Here is a 19,767-nt window from a genome sequence, read left to right on the forward strand (position 1 = left end):
AAAAAAAAAAAATATATATATATATATATATATATATATATATACACCCTTAATAAAAAAATATACCAGACTATAATTTGTCGGCCATGCCACAGAGCCTATGATGGTGTACTCAACAGTGTGCAAAGCATATACGCAGGAAAAGGGAGCTCACAGGCCCCCAAACAAAGGTAAGTCATTATAGGCAAGAGTAATATAGACATGAATCTTTTCTCCATATTGGACATCTAGCTTTAAACTACAAATGATATTTGGTAGCTTTATGTTTTATTGAATCCTGTGGTCTTTGCCTTTATGGTTGAATTGCACTTACCTTTGTTTGGGGGCCTGTGAGCTCCCTTTTCCTGTGTATATGCTTCGCACACTGTTGAGTACACCATCATAGGCTCTGTGGCATGGCCGACAAATTATAGTCTGGTATATTTTATATATGTTTTTTTTTATATATATATTTTTATCAAGGGTGTATATATATATATATATATATTGTTAGAGAAAGCCTGCTACACATCTTGATCCTGAAGAAGCCCTAAGTGTGGGTGAAACACGTCGATCCATTGTATTGTAGAATGTGCCCCTAGCTGCCAGGGGAAGAACTCCTCCAGTGAGGCCGGGAGAAAGGGAAAGGAAAGACAGGTGCTGGTGGTAGGGGACTCAATTATTAGAAGGACAGATAGTGTAATCTGTCACAAAGACCGTGTGCGCCGAACAGTCTGTTGTTTGCCGGGCGCTCGGGTTCGGCACATCGCGGATTGGGTGGACAGATTATTGGGTGGGGCTGGGGAAGACCCAGCTGTCATGGTAAATGTGGGTACCAATGACATAGGCAGAGGAAGATGGAGAGTCCTAAACGATTTCAGGGACTTAGGCGCTAAGTTGAGGACTAGGACCTCCAAGGTAGTATTTTCCGAAATACTACCTGTACCTCGAGCCACACCAGAGAGGCAGCGGGAGATTAGGGAAGTTAACGAGTGGCTGAGGAGCTGGTGTAGTAAGGAGGGTTTCGTGTTCCTGGAGAACTGAGCCGACTTCTCAGTCGGCCACCGGCTCTTTGGTAGGGACGGATTGCACCTAAATGGGTGCAGCTGTACTGGGTGCGAGGATGGCCAAAAAGTTAGAGGGGCTTTTAAACTAGGGGATGGGGGGAGGGTACAGATGTAGAATTAGCCAGTGGAAAGCAAGTTTCAGAGGGCAGAAATGGGGGCATTAGCGGTAGGGTGTTCGGAGCTCCTAAACCCAGGGTGGGTATGGGGAAAAATTAAGAGAGCAGCCTAAAAACATCAAATGAGGATATATGTAACTGGTCAAAATTAAGAGGTTTTTATACCAATGCCAGAAGCTTGGCCAACAAGATGGGAGAGCTGGAGCTGCTGATGTTTGAGGAGGACTTAGATTTTGTGGGGATAACTGAGACTTGGTTTGACAGCTCTCATGACTGGATGGCGACCATTCAGGGGTATTCCCTTTATCGCAGAGATAGAGAAGGTAAAAAAGGAGGAGGGGTATGTCTGTATATTAAGAACAGTATACAGGTAAATATGAGGGATGATATTAATAATGGAGCTAAGGACGAGGCAGAATCCCTATGGGTAGAGCTTCAGAGGGAAGGCACGGTGGGGAAGGTAATATTGGGCTTATGCTATAGGCCCCCCAACTAGAGGGAGGAGGGTGAGGCGGACCTCATGTTACCGATAGCATTGGCAGCAAGGATGGGAAATGTCATTATAATGGGGGACTTTAATTATCCGGATATAGACTGGGCAGAAGGAACCGCGCACTCAGCCAAGGCTAGGCAGTTCCTAAATGTTTTGCAGGACAATTTCATGGGTCAGATGGTGAATGCACCGACAAGAAACAATGCGGTACTTGACCTACTGATTACCAACAATACAGACCTGCTCACGGATATAGAAATACGGGAAAACTTAGGGAACAGTGACCATAGGTCAATTGGTTTCAGTATTAATTACAGTAATAGGAAACACAAGGGTAATATAAGGACACTGAATTTCAAAAGAGCCAATTTCCCTAAACTGCGCTCGCTGCTAGAAAATATCAATTGGGATAGAACCCTGGGAACAAAGAACACGGAGGAAAAATGGGAGTGCTTCAACAGCATACTTAACAAGGGGATTGGCCAGTGCATTTCAAAGGGAAATAAATTTAAAAGAGCAAAAATAAACCCTGGGTGGCTAAACTCCAACATAAAAATGTATATTAGTGCTAAAGAAAAGGCCTTCAAAAAATACAAGACTGAGGAGTCATTGGCAGCATTTAAGCATTACAAAGAGTGTAATAAGAAATGTAAAGACGAAATCAGGGCGGCTAAAATAGAACACGAGAGACATATAGCGGAAGAGAGTAAAAAGAACCCCAAGAAGTTCTTTAAGTATATAAACAGTAAGAAAGCGAGGCCAGAACACATTGGCCCCATAAAAGACGACAAAGGAAATTTGGCCACTGAGGACAGAGAAAAAGCGGAAGTGTTAAATAGTTTTTTCTCTTCAGTCTTCACAAAAGAATCGGGGGGCTACAGTAACCCAGCTTGTAAGGCCGAACTAAATAATACACCCCAGGAAGTACCCCCATGGCTAACAGAAGATAGACTTTGAGCTAAACTAGAGAAACTTAACATAAATAAATCCCCGGGACCGGATGGCTTGCACCCAAGGGTTCTTAATGAGCTCAGCCAGGTGATTGCCAGACCATTATTCTTGATCTTTAAGGATAGTTTACAGACGGGTATGGTGCCAGCTGATTGGAAAAAAGCCAACGTGGTACCAATATTTAAAAAGGGGCCGAGATATATCCCGGGTAACTATAGGCCGGTCAGCCTAACATCAGTAGTCTGCAAAATTTTGGAGGGGATGTTAAGGGACCACATACAAGACGTTAGTAATGAAAACGGTATTATAAGTAGAAATCAGCATGGATTCATGAAAAATCGTGCCAAACCAATCTATTAACCTTCTACGATGAAGTGAGCTGCCACCTAGATAAAGGAAAGCCTGTGGATGTGGTGTATCTGGACTTTGCAAAGGCCTTTGACACCGTTCCCCACAAACTCTTACTGTACAAACTAAGGAAGATAGGTATGGACCATAAGGTGAGTACCTGGATAGAGAACTGGCTCCAGGGGAGAGTGCAAAGGGTGGTGATTAATGGGGAGTACCCGGATTGGGCGGGTGTGGAAAGTGGGGTCCCCCAGGGTTCGGTCCTGGGACCAATCCTGTTTAATTTATTCATAAATGATCTAGAGGAGGGGATATCTAGTACAATCTCAGTATTTGCAGATGATACTAAACTAGGCATGCCAATATCTTCTATGCAGGATGTGGAAACCTTGCAAGCAGACCTGAACAAAATAACGGGGTGGGCAACTACATGGCAGATGAGGTTTAATGTTGAAAAATGTAAAGTAATGCACTTGGGGGCCAGAAACCAGAAAGCAAGCTACTCACTAGGGGGGGAACCTCTGGGGGAGTCTAGGATGGAAAAGGACTTGGGGGTACTGGTAGACAACAAGCTTGGCAGCGGCATGAATGCCAAGCCACTGCAAGCAAAGCCAACAGAATACTGGGATGTATAAAAAAGGGGATTCACTCCAGAAATAAAGAGATTATTCTCCCACTCTACAAGACTCTGGTCCGGCCACATCTGGAGTATGCTGTCCAGTTCTGGGCACCGGTCCTCAGGAAGGATGTGCTGGAACTGGAGAGAGTCCAGAGAAGGGCAACAAAAATAATTAGGGGAATGGAGGACATCAGCTATGAGGAAAGACTACAAGCACTGAACCTATTCTCTCTGGAGAAGAGACGATTGAGGGGGGATATGATATCAATGTACAAATACTGTACTGGCGACCCTAGCATAAGGAACAAACTATTCAGAGAAAGGGAATACAACAAGACACAACAAGAGGAGAGGCGGTTTAACCTTAAAGTGCGTAAGGGGTTCTTCACTGTAAGAGCGGTAAGGATGTGGAATTCTCTTCCGCAAGCAGTGGTATCAGCAGGGAGCATTGATAGTTTCAAAAAACTATTAGATGGACACCTTAAAGACCACAACATACAGGGGTATACAATGTACAACATACAGAGGGTATACAATGTACAACATACAGGGGTATACAATGTACAACATACAGGGGTATACAATGTACAACATACAGGGGTATACAATGTACGGTTAACAGCAAACACACACACACACATCATAGGTTGAACTGGATGGACTGATGTCTTTTTTCAACCTCACTAACTATGTAACTATGTAACTATGTGCTGCAATACACCTTTCAGATATTATATTCTTATATGTTGTTTTTTTTTTACTATTGTGTCTTTAATAAAATTGATATTTTTATAATTTGTATTTTGTCTAACTGTTAGAATCCTCATTCTCCTCGATGTCAGGGTCCAACCTGTGAGACTTGGTTTATTTTTGGTTTTCAATTTACAGGGGATTGTGCCGGTACTTTTTTTGGGTAGATAATTACTCTCCACCCAATTTCCATGGAACTGAAATCCAATGAATGAAAGGGGCAGGCCAAGGGTAGTGAGGCTGAGGAGGAAAGAGTTAGATGATGCTGGACGTCCTCCAGCCAGGAAGCAAGGTCTTGCTGCAGCTTCTAATGAACATTGTGAGAAGCTCACAGTGTGCAGTGAAATCAGAGTAAGCCGTTTCAGTCCAGGAGAGGAGCCGGTACAACTGTGCAAGACTGAAGGGAAGGCCGGGGGGGGGGGGGTCAGATCCATTAATGGCCATACATAAATCACAGCCAACACACTAAAAAATAAATAAATAAAGACAAAATTTGGTGTATGAAATTTATTAGGAAACAATGAAAATAAAAACGGAAATCCGTCTGTTCCCCTTTCACGAAGAATTCCTGCTGTAAAACGATCGCTGAGGTCACAGAAGTAATAAGCGGACACAGCGGGGTGAGTAGCACACTGCTTTACATTATCTACAGAGATAGATATATACACGGCATAACACGCCAACTGCGACCTCCTCCATGTCTGACATCACACGCCACGGAAGGGGAGGGGGGGTCATCCGCTAAAATCACAAAAAAGCAGCACATGTCATCTTTCCAGCAGCAACCAATCAGCAGCCTGCCTTCCCCTGATGTGGCAAACAGCGGCATTGCGCTCTTTCGCTCATCGTGTGGCAGCCATATTTACTCATTAGATATGCAGACTCTGCTTCTTCGTAGAGCTGCATAGTGACTGTGCTTTACAGTTCCTCTCTTCCAATGCAAGCCTATAGAGCATATTAATAAAAAAAATAAAGATTGCATAGCTACTCATCCAGTGAAACAGCTTACACTCATTCTGTGCCAAAGGGTGCACAACTGAATGTTCTTCTTCTGTTTCCTCCACGGGTCAAATCTTAATAATTCATATTAAGTAGAGTGGTTTGGGGAAACACAACAATATGGCCACTAGATGGAGTTGGGGAGTTCCTTCATAGCCACTAGATGGAGTTGAGGAGTTCCTTCACGGCCACTAGATGGAATTGAGGAGTTTATTCATGGCCACTAGATGGAGTTGAGGAGTTCCTTCATGGCCACTAGATGGAGTTGGGGAGTTCTTTCATAGCCACTAGATGGAGTTAAGGAGTTCATTCATGACCACTAGATGGAGTTGAGGAGTAAATTCCTTGTCACTAGTGGCCATGAATGAACTCATCAACTCCATCTAGTGGCCATGAATGAACTCCTCAACTCCATCTAATGGCCATGAAGGAACTCCTCAAACCCATTCAGCTGCCATGAAGGAACTCCTCAACTCCATTCAACTGCCATGAAGGAACTCCTCAACTCCTTCTAGTGGCCACGAATGAACTCCTCAGCTCCATCTAGTGGCTATGAAGGAACTCCTCAACTCCTTCTAGTGTCCATGAATGAACTCCTCAAATCCATCTAGTCGCCATAAAGTAACTCCATCTAATGCCCATGAAGGAACTTACTAGATGGAGTTAAGGAGTTCATTCCCAGTCACTCAATGGAGTTGAATAGTTCATTCATAGCCACTAGATGGAGTTGATTAGTTCATTCATGGCCAGTGGATGGGGTTGAGGAGTGCATTTATGGTAACTAGATGGAGTTGAGGTGTTCATTCATGATCACTAGATGGAGTTGAGGAGTTCCTTCATGGCCACTGTATGGAACTGAGGAGTTCATTCATGGCCACTGAATGGACCTAAGGAGTTCATTCATGGCCACCAGGTGGAGTCAAGGAGTTTATTCATGGCCATGAGATGGAGATAAGGAGTTCATTCATGGCCACTAGATGGTGTTGAGGAGTTTATTCATGGCAACTAGATGGAGTTGAGGAGTTAATTCATGGCAACTAGATGGAGTTGAGGAGCTAATTCATGGTCACTAGATGACGTTATGGAGTTAATTCTTGGCCACTAGATAGAGTTATGAAGTTAATTAATGGCCACTAGATGGAGTTAAGAAGTTAATTCATGGCCATTGGATGGAGTTGAGGAGTTAATTCATGGCCACTAGATGGAGTTGAGGAGTTAATTCATGGTCACTAGATGGAGTTGATGGGGTTCCTTTATGGCCACTGAATGAAGCCTGTGAGTTAATTCCTGGTCACTAGATGGAACTGAGGAGTTTATTCATCTATATGGAGTTGAGGAGTTCCTTCATGGACACTAGATGAAGCTGAGGAGTTACTTTATGGCCACTAGATGGAGTTGAGGAGTTCATTCATAGCCACTAGATGGAGCTGAGGAGTTCATTCATGGCAGTTGATTGGAGTTTATTCATGGCAACTAGATGGAGTTGAGGAGTTAATTCATGGCAACTAGATGGAGTTGAGGAGTTCCTTCATGACAGCTGAATGGAGTTGAGGAGTTCCTTCATGGCCATTAGATGGAGTTGAGGAGTTCATTCATGGCCACTAGTTGGAGTTGAGGAGTTCATTCATAGCCACTAGATGGAGCTGAGGAGTTCCTTCATGGCAGTTGAATGGAGTTGAGGAGTTCCTTCATGGCAGCTGAATGGAGTTGAGGAGTTCCTTCATGTCCACTAGATGGAGTTGAGGAGTTCATTCATGGCCACTAGATGGAGTTGAGGGATTCATTCATGGCCACTTGATACAGCTGAGTTCATTCATTCATGAGCACTAGATATAGCTGAGTTTATTCATGACCACTAGATGGAGCTGATGAGTTCATTCATGGCAACTAGATTTATTTAAGGAGTTTCTTCATGGCCACTAGATGGAGTTGAGGAGCATACTTATTTCTTATGGTCTTCAGCTCCATCTAAAGGCCATAATGCAGTATTTTCCTGAACCTTTTTTTTTTAATGAATTAATAACATTCGACCAGTAAAGGAAATAGAAAGTATGTTCAAATATCACCCCATTTGCGAACAGAGAACAAATGACCAAGCAGTTTGACTGGACGAATAGTTATGCAAATTGTTTTTATAATTACCACCCTATGAGTCTGGTCTGACTGGCTAGAAACAGTGCAATCTTGGGCTTGATGTCTTATCTCAGCACACGCCAGTAAAGGAGGCCCTGGACTTACTGGGGGCTGATAGCCAGTAGAAAAAAGGATCTACGAATTTGTTTGCAGAAATATGGAACAGCAAACGAGAAAACTGGAAAGTGACATTTAAAATGATCTTAACGGGAACAACAATAACCACAAATCTATAAATGCTGAGAGTTTCCTTTACGCTGTATTTCTTTGTATGGGATTCCTAGAATAATAGCCCTTTGACACTGTGTTACAAACACAAAAAAGACGTCGCCGCCCATTAACGAGGGAGGCCAATTGTTGTTTGTGATGGATGAAGTCTCCGCCCCCACCGCCTTCTACATATACAGATGAGCCAACGGCTAAAGACCCAAAATGAACCCGACGTGTGCATGGAAAGAATTTCATACAAAACATTGAAATGAGAGATTAAGAAGAGTCAATGTATCTAGACGTGGGTGGAGCTCAAATTGTAAAGTTTGAATGAATTTGATTGGTTGCTGCAGTAAAGAACGCTATCACTTTAAGGGGTGTATATATATATATATATATATATATATATATACAGTATATATATATAATAAAAAAAATAAAATAATCACAGAATTATCTGTTTAGGGAAACCAGAGATGCATTCGTTCTGTGTGAATGGAGCAAAATGAAAATTTCTCCTATTTCCCCTACAGGTTGAATATTATTTATTCATAGAGTGATGTGAGGAAATTACACACGATGCCCACTAGATTGAGGGTGAAGAAAAAAAAAGATCCAAAGCTCCACCTAGTGGTATTTTCCTGAAGGATTCTATTTTTTTTTTTTTTTTTTGTGAACGATTAACACTCAACCTGTAGGGGAAATAGACAGAGAACATTCGATTTTGCCCCTATTTATAAAGATCGAATGTAGCAGGAGTTTATACAATATTCTTGAATGAATACACCCTCATATATGTAAATGAGCTGCATTGTGTAACATTGAAATGCCAAAAACGAATACTTGATACATTCTATCAAAGCTACACCCAGCAGGACTTTAAGGCTCCACCCCCATAAAGGGGAATCCACCTGTGGGACACCATTTTTGTGCAAAGGGGCGGAGTTTGGGGAGATCAAGTGACTGGATCTGCAGAAAGATATAAGGAACTGGCGGGTCCTTTGAGGGAGCTGGCCTTTGAGAAGATCAGGAAGGTCTGCAGGACAGAGAATTGGACACCATGTGATACTCAGAGTCCGGCTGGTTCCTCAAATTTGTTCAGTCAGTTGCAGCCCTCAGCTCCTTAATAGATCCGTTCAGTGACCTACAGCCCTCAGCTCGTTGATGGATCCGTTCAGTGACCTACAGCCCTCAGCTCGTTAATAGATCCCTTCAGTGACCTACAGCCCTCAGCTCGTTAATGGATCCGTTGTGACCTACAGCCCTCAGCTCGTTAATGGATCGGTTCAGTGACCTACAGCCCTCAGCTCGGTAATGGATCCGTTCAGTGACCTACAGCCCTCAGCTCGTTAATGGATCCGTTCAGTGACCTACAGCCCTCAGCTCGTTAATGGATCGGTTCAGTGACCTACAGCCCTCAGCTCGTTAATGGATCCGTTCAGTGACCTACAGCCCTCAGCTTGTTAATGGATTTGTTCAGCGATCTACAGCCCTCAGCTCGTTAATGGATCCATTCAGCGATCTACAGCCCTCAGCTCGTTAATGGATCCGTTCAGTGACCTACAGCCCTCAGCTTGTTAATGGATCCGTTCAGTGACCTACAGCCCTCAGCTCGTTAATGGATCGGTTCAGTGACCTACAGCCCTCAGCTCGTTAATGGATCGGTTCAGTGACCTACAGCCCTCAGCTCGTTAATGGATCCGTTCAGTGACCTACAGCCCTCAGCTCGTTAATGGATCCATTCAGCGATCTACAGCCCTCAGCTCGTTAATGGATCCATTCCGTGACTTGCAACCTTAGCTCGTTAACCTCCATCTAAGGGCTGTGTGATGTCTCTGAGCCCTTATCTAAAACAAGCCAATGGAGAGACAGAGGGGTTGGTAAGGGAGGTTTTGCTGATCCATATTCCTCTTCAACAAATGGTCAGAAATCTACGGGATTGGCATTATTTGTGAATATTTGGCACCCTCAGGTAACCGCGAGGGCCGATGAGTGCGCAGTGATCTGCACTCCGTATATGGATCTCGACCCCCTCTGCTTTCTCACTATCCAAGGTGAAAGACTCAGGAGCCAATAGGACTGAGCAGAGTAGATTGATTTCCTTAATTACCAATTTAGCTCTTCATGGCAAAAAGCCTCAAATTTCACCAGAGTTAAATTTCTGCTCAAAATGAAAAAAAAAAAAAAAAAAGCCATCACATGGGTTTGTTTACTGACAAAGTCATGTGATCACCTTGTCCTCACTAATATGGGGGATCAATGTGGCTTTGTTGATAGATTCATGTCAGTGATAGTGGCTGCCGTCAGTCTTTAAAGGGGAACTCAGCATGTCACTAGGACATCGTTTTCCTAACTGGTTAATGACCGAGGACGTACCTCGTATGCCCCACAGTCCTTTCCCACATAAGACAAGTCATGGGGTTTTTTCTGCTGTTAGTGTGACAGCCAAGTCCCCTTCAGTGCAAGAGGACTGCTGCTGTCTGTCGTAAAAGGAGAACTCAATTTGTCTCCAGGACATCGCTTTCCTAACTGGTTAATGACCAAGGACGTACCTCGAATGCCCCACAGTCCTTTTCCACAGGACACAATGCCCATGGGGATTCAGCTGCTGTTAATGTGACAGTCAAGTTCCAATCAGTGCAAGAAAACCACCGTTTGTATTTATAGGAGAACTCGATGCCTCATTAGAAGGACATAGTTTTCCTAACTGATTAATGGCCGAGGACATACCTCGTACGCTCAACAGGACTCAATGCCCATGGGGTTTTATCAGCTGTTAGTGTGACAGCCAAGTCGCCATCAGTGCAAGAGGACTGCCGCTGTCTGTCTTAAAAGGAGAACTCGATGTGTCTGTAAAAGGACATCATTTTCCTAACTGGTTAATGACCGAGGACATGCCCCACAGTCCTGCCCCACAGTCCTTCCCCACAGGACACAATGCCCATGGGGATTTAGCTGCTGTTAGTGTGACAGCCAAGTTCCAATCAGTGCAAGAAAACCACCATCTATGTTTATAGGAGAACTGGATGCCTCATTAAAAGGACATTGTTTTCTTAACTGATTAATGACGAGGACATACCTCGTACGTGCAACAGGACACAATGCCCATGGGGTTTCAGCTGCTGTTAGCGTGACAGCCAAGTCCCCGTCAATGCAAGATAACCACCGTCTGTGTTTATAGAACTTGATGCCTCATTAAAAGGACATAGTTTTACTAACTGATTAATTACCGAGGACATACGTCGTACGCTCAACAGGACTCAATGCCCATGGGGTTTCAGCTGCTGTTAGTGTGACAGCCAAGTCTCAGTCAGTGCAAAAGACCTGCCACTGTCTGTCTTTATAGGAGAACTCGATGTGTCACTAGAAAGACATAGTTTTCCTAACCAATTAATGTCCAAAGACATACCTTGAATGCCCTACAGTCCTTTCCCACAGGACTCAATGCCCATGGGGTTTCAGCTGCTATTAGTGTGACAGCCAAGTCCCAGAAAATACAAGAGACCTGCCACTGTCTGTCTTTAAAGGAGAACTCAATGCGTGTCACTAGAAGGAAATAGTTTTTCTAACCGATTAATGACCGAGGACATACCTCGTATGCTGTAGGGTCCTTTCCCAGGGGGCACAATGCCCATGGGGATTCAGCTGCTGTTAGTGTGACAGCTAAGTCCCAGTCAGTGCAAGAGAACTGCCACTGTCTGTCTTTATAGGCAAAATCAATGCGTCACTAGAAGGACAACGTTTTCCTAACTGATTAATGATCGAGGACATACTGCATATGCCCCACAGTCCTTTCCCACAGGACACAATGCCCATGGGGTTTTAGCTGCAACAGTCACCTAACCCCTGTTAGTGTGACAGCCATGTCCCAGACAATACCTGAGACCTGCCACTGTCTGTCTTTATAGGAGAACTCAATGTGTAACTAGAAGGACATCGTTTTCCTAACCAATTATTGGCCGAGGACATACCTCATATGCCCTAGCCTTCTTTCCCACGGGGCACAATGCCCATGGGGTTTCAGCTGCTGTTAGTGTGACAGTCAAGGCCCAGCCAGTGCAAGAGAACTGCCACTGTCTGTCTTTATAGGAGAACTCGATGCGTCACTAGAAGGACATTGTTTTCCTAACCGATTAATGACCGAGGACATACCTCATACGCCCCACTGTCCTTTTCCACAGGACACAATGCCCATGGGGTTTTAGCTGCAACAGGCAAGTCCCAGTAAGCGCAAGAGAACCAGTGAAGTTAACCAGAATTTAAACCCTCTATTTCCAAATTAACAAGGCTGTAACTGAAATGTAAAAATGGGTTCCAGAGCTTAAAGAGAACCTTTCAGGTGCCGAAAAAAAAATATTACAGTTCCCTGTAACAGAAGAGATATACTTATCCTGTGCTTCCTACCTCTTACCCCATTCACTAGACTCTTCCACGTCCAGAAGGTCAGAGGTCTGTGTCCCCTGCCGTATGCTTTGGTTTCATCCTACGACCCCTATGTCACTGCTGTGTCCTGTACTGATGTAGAGGTCAGAGGATGGGACCAAACCATGTGGCGGGGGAGGTCCCAGCTGAGTGCTAAAGAGTCTGGTGAAGGCTGCAGAGCTGAAATGGAGGGGAGGTAGAATATCAGGACCAGGGGGAGAGGTGAGTATTATAATAATAATAATAATAATAATAATACACGGGGCTTTCATCTTTAAAGAAGATGGCGCCTGTTATAAAAGAAAACAATAAATAGGACAGAATTTAAATAACATTTTTAAAAATGTTTTTTTTTTTAAAAATCAGAAAAGTTGAAAGGAGCTTTTCTAACCACCGGTAGTCATTTAAAGTCCATTGCAGTCTTCCAAACCACCAAAATACCTAAAAGGGACCTAGCAACAGAAACCTCCACCCCAACCAAAATTGAAAAAAAAAAACAAAACAAACTGTAAGGATAAAAAGTTAATGAACTGATTTCTTATTACAGGGGACGACGTCACCATTCTTCCAACAAGATCCCGGGGAACTCTGAGCAGCCAAAATTTTGCAAGATGAGGCTCCAACATGGCGCAGGATCGTCTTATCATGAGATCTGAGCTACTCGGCGTTCTGCGGGATCTCGCTGGAAGAAGCATTACATCATCCTTGCCATGGGCAGAAGCCATGGGGTACGGTTAGTTTATTAACCCCTTTGCGTCAGCCATGCGCAAAGGGAATCGGGGGGGGGGGTCTCGATCACATGACCAGGGCTTTTTTTTCACCAGGAACGTGGTGGAACGCAGTTCCGGCACCTCCAGCACTAAATGTATGTAATAGCAAGTGGTGTGGGGTGTGTTGGAGGGTCTCTTGATGCTGGCTGCTTGGGGATCTATTGTCACTGGTAGGGATCTGGTATTGTGTGAGGGTCTATTGTTGCTAGGGGGTCTTATGTTGTTGGTAGGGATCTCCTGTTGAGGTAGAGGTCTATTGTTGGCTTATCTATTGATATTGGTTGCTGGGAGAGCGGTTGTTGCTACTAGAGGGGGTCTAATGTTGCTGGGGTGGAACTTTTGTTGCTGGGTGAGGTATTTTGTTGTGCGTGGGAGGTGGGTAGGGGATGGAACCAAGGGACAATGCTCAGAGGTGGGTAGTGGGTGGAGACAAGGGGTGACTCAGAAGGGGGGGGGGGGTTCTGCACCTATTCTCCGAGAAAAAAAGCCCTGCGCATGACTATTCAATTTTGATGAAGGAATATTATTACATTTTGCTCCACCTAGTGGCCAGTAGAGAGTCACCTGTTGGATAGTGGAACAGGGGGAGGGGGTTGCGTTGAAGCTATAAGTTGCAGCTGAATTTAAACTTCTTCTATCAAATGTATCCAGGCTACATAACTCGCAGGCTTTATAGAATAATCTTAGTCTGAGAAACTTTAGTACAAGACGGTCCACTTTAAAGGGTAAAATGCCCATAGAGTACTGTGTTCTAGCAGACAAATTTCTCACTATGCCTCGCTCTGCCTGTAGGGGGTGCTGTATAAAAGGGGAGTGGCCTGTTACTGACAAGGGTGCTCGTTGGCGGAGGAAATTAATGTCTTCAGCTATTTGTCTCTTATCTCCGTTACATGTTTGGCCAGGACCCTCAGGGGCAGGCATTGCAGAGGGATCGGACTGCCCCTGCTCTATACTCAGTCCAGGCTTGCTCTTTTTAGGCGACTTGTTACAATTACCCGTCTCATTATCAGTAGTAAAGAGAGCCAGATGGGCTATGGAAACAGTGGACTGTCCCTTGAAGGCGGGAGGTAGCTATAAATAACAAATCTCAGTGGGATGATCCTCCTGGGCAGGGCTGTGAAAATAACATCTTAAAGCGAAAGTATCCTGAAACTGATGGAGTCCATGGCCGCGGTCAGAATCTTTACAGAAGTTTCACCCTCGCACGTCTAAGCCTGAAATGTCATTTGAGGTGAGAGGAGGTTGGCAGTGCTGATCCTTTGACCGGTCGGACATGAAGAGCATGGACGGCGGTACAGGCAGGGGGCTCTGCGTTGTAGACTGGCGTGACAAACATGGCACGGCACACAGACCACCTTGGAGGAGTTGACACTATAAGATCTCCCCCCTCGACCAGGGGGAAGGGTGGGGGGGAGAAAATCGGGCAACGTGCGTTCATAACAAGTGAGCGCTATTCATCGGTCACCGAGCCATTGAGTCCCTTTGTGTCGGTGCAGCCGTTTATTTTATAGTCATCGTCCATGCTTTCCTGGATGTCATACTCCTCGTCCAAAAAGTCCAGTGAGTTGTTACTTGGCAGGCCCCTGATGGTGAATTTGTTCGACACTCGCATCCACTTGACGCGGTTTGCCGCCACTATTTCGTAGAGCTCAGACGATTGAGGGAACAGCTCTTTCAACACCCTGCAAAAAGGAGAGAAAACCGTTAGAGGCTTGGATTTAGTTTTCAGAGTCAGTAGGGTCGTCCTGCTACCAGGGCCGCTGATAAGGGGGGTAGCACCCGCCCTCCTGTATGGGGCCCAGGCCCAATAAGTTCAACAGGGTGGCCCAGAGCAGCAGGAGTGGGCGCAATTACTGGAACCGATCCCCCTGTGGCCCTCCCTGTGTTTACAATGCTTCAGTTTATGAATGAACAGGAAGCCTCTGTATAGAGGCTCCCCCGAGTTTTCTATGGAAATCAATAGCACAACTATCAGTCCCTCACCTTAAGCCTGGGTGCTAAGTGTAATCCTGAAGTCTGACCTCTCCTTCCACCCCTACATCCAATCACTCTCCAAATTTTGATGCCTTCATTTCTATAACATTTCCAAAATATGCCCCTTCTTAACCAATCACACCACCCTACTCCCTCCTCGTTGGCCAATCTCTACACCAGCTATCCACCCTTCAGTCCATCCTGAATGCTGCTGCCAGACTCATTTATCTTTTACTATTTATCCACCATTCCCTCCACTGGTCTCTGCTCAGTGTCCTACTTCCCTCTCTGCCAATCCCTCCATGTAATGTTCTGGTACCTCTGGTACCCTTGTTCCATATTTCTCCTTTGCTAATTGCGTCCTATCTTGTGTAACAAGAGACGCATACACCTTTAAGACCGGATGACATCATTGCCGAGCGCCGCTATGAGCGGCTATTTCAATCGCCGGCTTTCTCTCACTCATCGCTCGTTCAAACCACATGTTCACCGCACCTTCTCCTGTGAAGTCGGAGCTGCTGACATTTCCTTTGCTGAACTGACGCCGGAACCTCGCCGCTGATCCGTATCTCGCTACGGGATCACCTCTCTATCTATGGACATTGTTACTACTAACCTATCTAAGTGATAAGTACCCCTCAGGGGATTCCTTACTAACCAATCTCCTACTGTCATCTACTGCAATTACCAGGACTATCTATCTATCTATTCCATACCATCTGCATAGACTGTTAGCTCTTGGGACTACCTTCAACAATCCTTGCACTAGGTTACTCTGTCTAAGTATACTCCATCTGTGTCCTCTTACCATCTGCACTATACTAGACATCAGAACCTATCTGCTTTACCATCACCTGCAACTCTCCTAATATTACTCCTAGTAATCACCATACAACCTGTCTCTCGTCTATACATTCTCATATGTTCTATCCCTCCACTAAAACATCTGATTGAGTATATGTATATTGCATAACAGGCTGTACACCGTGATGAAGTCCTGAGAGTTGGATAGGTTTATTTAACAGTATCTCTACAAGGCTACTGAGTGTGATAATTCTGCAGCTGAAAATCCATCCATTAACAAAAACGCATGAACGTTACACTCCACTGGTCTCTGTTCAATGTCCTCCACCCCTCCCTGCCAATCTCTCCACTGGCCTCTGCTCAGTTTCCGCCACCCTTCTCGTCCAATCCCCTCAATAGCCTCCGCTCAGTGTCCGCCACCCCTCTCTGCCAATCCCCTCAATAGCCTCTGCTCAGTGTCTTCCACCGCTCTCTGCCAATCCCTGCACTGGCCTCTGCTCAGTATCCTCCACCCCTCTCTGCAAATCCAACTCTTTCTGCCAATCCTTCTCCTGGCGTTCACCCAGTGTTCTCCACCTATCTCTGCCAATCCCTCTACTGGCCTCCGCTCAGTGTCCTCCACCCCTGTCTGCCAATCCCTCCACTGAACTCTGCTTAGTGTTCTCCACCCTTCTCTGCCAATCCTGCCACTGGCCTCCACTCAGTGTTCTCCACCCCTCTCTGCCAATTCCTCCACTGGCCTCCACTCAGTGTTCTCCACACCTCTCTGCCAATCCTGCCACTAGGCTACCCTCAGTGTTTTCCACCCCTCCGTGCCAATCTCTCTACTGGCCTCCGCTCATTGTTCTCCACCCCTGTCTGCCAATCCCTCCACTGACCTCTGCTCAGTGTTCCCCACCCCTCTGCCAATTCCTCCACTGGCCTCTGCTCAGTGTCCTCCACCCTTCTCTGCCAATCCTGCCACTAGCCTCCGCTCAGTGTTTTCCAACCCTCTCTATCAATTCTACCACTAGCCTCCGCTCAGCATTTTCCACCCCTCTCTGCCAATCCCTCCACTGTCCTCCACTCAGTGTCTTCCACCCCTCTCTGCCAATCCCTCCGCTGACTGCCACACAGTGTCCTCCACCCCTCACTGCCAATCCCTCCACACAGTGTTCTCCACCCCTCTCTGCCAATCCATCCTCTGGCCTTTGCTCAGTTTCTTCCACCCCTCTCTACCAATTCCCCCTTTGGCATCCGACCCTCTCTGCCATTCCCTCCACTGACCTCCACTCAATGTCCCTACCCCTCCCTGACGATCCCTCCACTGGCTTCCGCTTAGTTTTCTCCACCCCTCTCTGCCAATCCCTTCACTCACCTCTGCTCAGTGTCCACTACTCTCTGCCAATCCCTCCACTTACCTGCTCTGTGCAATGGTTTTGCATAGAAAAGCTCCAATCCTCTTCTGGGGTCCCCCATCAGCCCTCCAGGCTCCTCCTCTTCGGCAAGTGCCCCCATGGAAAGGCACCCGCGCATGCTCGCTCCCGAGCCGCCCTGTCTGTGTCTATTGACACAGAGCGGGCAGTTTGGCCCTGCCCCTGCTCGCTTGGCACAGCATTTAATTGACAGCAGCAGGAGCCAATGGAGGCAATTTGCCCAGGGAGGAGGGAGACAGCCACTGCTCTCGTGCACTTTGCTGGATTGGATAGGGCTCAGGTAAGTATGGGGGGGATGTTGTTGGGGATTTTGTAGCACAGATTTTTTTTTTTTTTACCTTAATGCAAAGAAAGAAGGCTGCATTCACACTTCAGCGTTATGAATCGCTGGCAGATTTGCTGCAATTATGCCCACCATTTCAAATGCTGATGTGTGAATGACAAATCGCAGGACTCACATTTGAGATGCCCTTTATTTACGGTATATGACACCTAAAATCCCAGTGCGGGTCTGCCGTGACCGTTACTCGATAAATCGCGCTGCAATCGTGGCAATCCACATCACGTGAAGCTTGTCACCCAGGAAAAGTTATTTTGGTTGACATGCTTCACGTTATGCGGGTTGTTGTGATTGCAGCGCGATTTATCGCACGACAATCACGGCAGACCCGCACTGCGACTTTAGGTGTCAGACAAATGAATGGCATCTCAAGTGTGAGCCCCACGATTTGTCATTCACACATCGGACCTTTGAGATCATGGGCAGAATTGTGGCAAACCTGCCCGAAATTCAAAACGCTGAAGCCTAAGGCTTTAAAACCACTTTAAGACATCATTGCGATGAAACGCATAGGGCGGGGCATAAGTTGAATTTTTATATATATTTAAGCATTATTGGTATTGGTAGTCACTTGTTTACACATACATACTTGCTTGGTAAATAGGAGATCTTGTAGTTAGCGCTATTAGATACTTTTAAAAAAAAATAATGCTGTATAAATCCCGTATACTGATAGAAAGTCGCAAACCTTAATCTCCATTTTACTGAATTTTCTTATCATGCCACAGTATTAAGATTGTACATCAGGTGACATTGGAGGGGGGGGGGGGTTCTTATGATATGATGGTCATGGGCGCAGCTTCACTCACTTGTAGATGGGCATGGCGATGTGTTCCATGAAGCTGATCTGGAGTTCCGGGATGTAGGCCTTCTCGCGGTCCATCATCTCGCTGGGCCGGTTCCCCATGGCTTTCTCCTGCACGGTGAAGAGAGTCAATAATTATACAATAACCATGGGATCCATCACATCCAACGCTAGGTGAAGGAAGAGTGTGCTTTGTAGGGTGGATAGAAACCATGTCTGTCTGTGTTGGGTGGAGACCCTTATCTATGGTGGGTCGGTTCCCCATGGCTTTCTCCTGCATGGTGATGAGAGTCAATCATTATACAATAACCATGGGAGCCATCACATCTAACGTTAGGTGGAGGAAGTGTGTGCTTTGTAGGGTGGATAGAAACCTTGTCTGCCTGTGTTGGGTGGAGACCCTTATCTATGGTGGGTCGGTTCCCAATGGCTTTCTCCTGCACGGTGATGAGAGTCAATCATTATACAATAACCATGGGAGCCATCACATCCAACGCTAGGTGGAGGAAGTGTGTGCTTTATAGGCTGGACCCTTATCTATGGTGGGTCGGTTGCCTATGGCTTTCTCCTGCACGGTGATGAGAGTCAATCATTATACAATAACCATGGGAGCCATCACATCCAACGCTTGGTGGAAGAAGTGTGTGCTTTGTAGGGTGGATAGAAACCATGTCTACCTGTGTTGGGTGGAGACCCTTATCTATGGTGGACTGGTTCCCCATGGCTTTCTCCTGCACGGTGATGAGAGTCAATCATTATACAATAACCATGGGAGCCATCACATCTAACGTTAGGTGGAGGAAGTGTGTGCTTTGTAGGCTGGATAGAAACCATGTCTGCCTGTGTTGGGTGGAGACCCTTATCTATGGTGGGTCGGTTCCCCATGGCTTTCTCCTGCACGGTGATGAGAGTCAATAATTATACAATAACCATGGAAGCCATCACATCCAACGCTAGGTGGAGGAAGTGTGTGCTTTGTAGGCTGGACCCTTATCTATGGTGGGTCGGTTGCCCATGGCTTTCTCCTGCACGGTGATGAGAGTCAATCATTTTACAATGCCCGTGGAAGCCATCACATCCATTGTTAGGTGGAGGAAGTGTGTGCTTTGTAGGTTGGATAGAAACCATGTCTGCCTGTGTTAGGTGGAGACCCTTATCTATGGTGGACTGGTTCCCCATGGCTTTCTCCTGCACGGTGAAGGGAGTCAATCATTATACAATAACCATGGGAGCCATCACATCCAACGCTAGGTGGAGGAAGTGTGTGCTTTGTAGGGTGGATAGAAACCATGTCTACCTGTGTTGGGTGGAGACCCTTATCTATGGTGGGTCGGTTGCCCATGGCTTTCTCCTGCACGGTGATGAGAGTCAATCATTTTACAATAACCATGGGAGCCATCACATCCAACGTTAGGTGGAAGAAGTGTGTGCTTTGTAGGCTGGACCCTTATCTATGGTGGGTCGGTTGCCTATGGCTTTCTCCTGCACGGTGATGGGAGTCAATCATTATACAATGACCATGGGAGCCATCACATCCAACACTAGGTGGAAGAAGTGTGTGCTTGGTAGGCT

At 45.9% G+C, this 19,767-nt stretch overlaps 1 protein-coding gene and 2 long non-coding RNA genes across 6 annotated transcripts in view; 1 reads left to right on the plus strand and 2 right to left on the minus strand.

The window, feature by feature from the left end:
* Positions 1-6,011: 6,011 nt before the first annotated feature.
* Positions 6,012-7,292, plus strand: LOC309547821. The gene is made up of 3 exons (XR_014224984.1): positions 6,012-6,569; positions 6,662-7,129; positions 7,225-7,292. It is a non-coding gene; the product is annotated as an uncharacterized lncRNA (long non-coding RNA).
* Positions 7,293-8,616: 1,324 nt separating this feature from the next.
* LOC309548601 lies at positions 8,617-9,942 on the minus strand. 2 transcript variants are annotated; one of them, XR_014224997.1, is made up of 3 exons: positions 9,879-9,942; positions 9,454-9,829; positions 8,617-8,847 (listed from the first exon to the last, which is right to left on the minus strand). It is a non-coding gene; the product is annotated as an uncharacterized lncRNA (long non-coding RNA). The 2 variants fall into 2 exon arrangements; XR_014224998.1 differs by having other exon boundaries at positions 8,617-8,809; positions 9,378-9,829.
* Positions 9,943-13,408: 3,466 nt separating this feature from the next.
* PDE2A (phosphodiesterase 2A) overlaps positions 13,409-19,767 on the minus strand; it is a 992,945-nt gene continuing 986,586 nt past the window's right edge. For 2 of the 3 annotated variants that reach the window (XM_082244574.1, XM_082244575.1), the window contains exons 30-31: positions 18,200-18,306; positions 13,409-14,539 (exon numbers count right to left, since the gene is read on the minus strand). In XM_082244574.1, the coding sequence (XP_082100700.1) occupies positions 14,308-14,539; positions 18,200-18,306 (339 nt within the window). In that variant the 3' untranslated portion in view covers positions 13,409-14,307. The remainder of the gene's footprint in view (positions 14,540-18,199; positions 18,307-19,767) is intronic. The other variant, XM_082244576.1, reaches the window with a different exon arrangement.

The sequence above is a fragment of the Pelophylax lessonae genome (assembly GCF_965119305.1).
Source record: "Pelophylax lessonae genome assembly, chromosome: 2".
Lineage (NCBI taxonomy): Eukaryota > Metazoa > Chordata > Amphibia > Anura > Ranidae > Pelophylax > Pelophylax lessonae.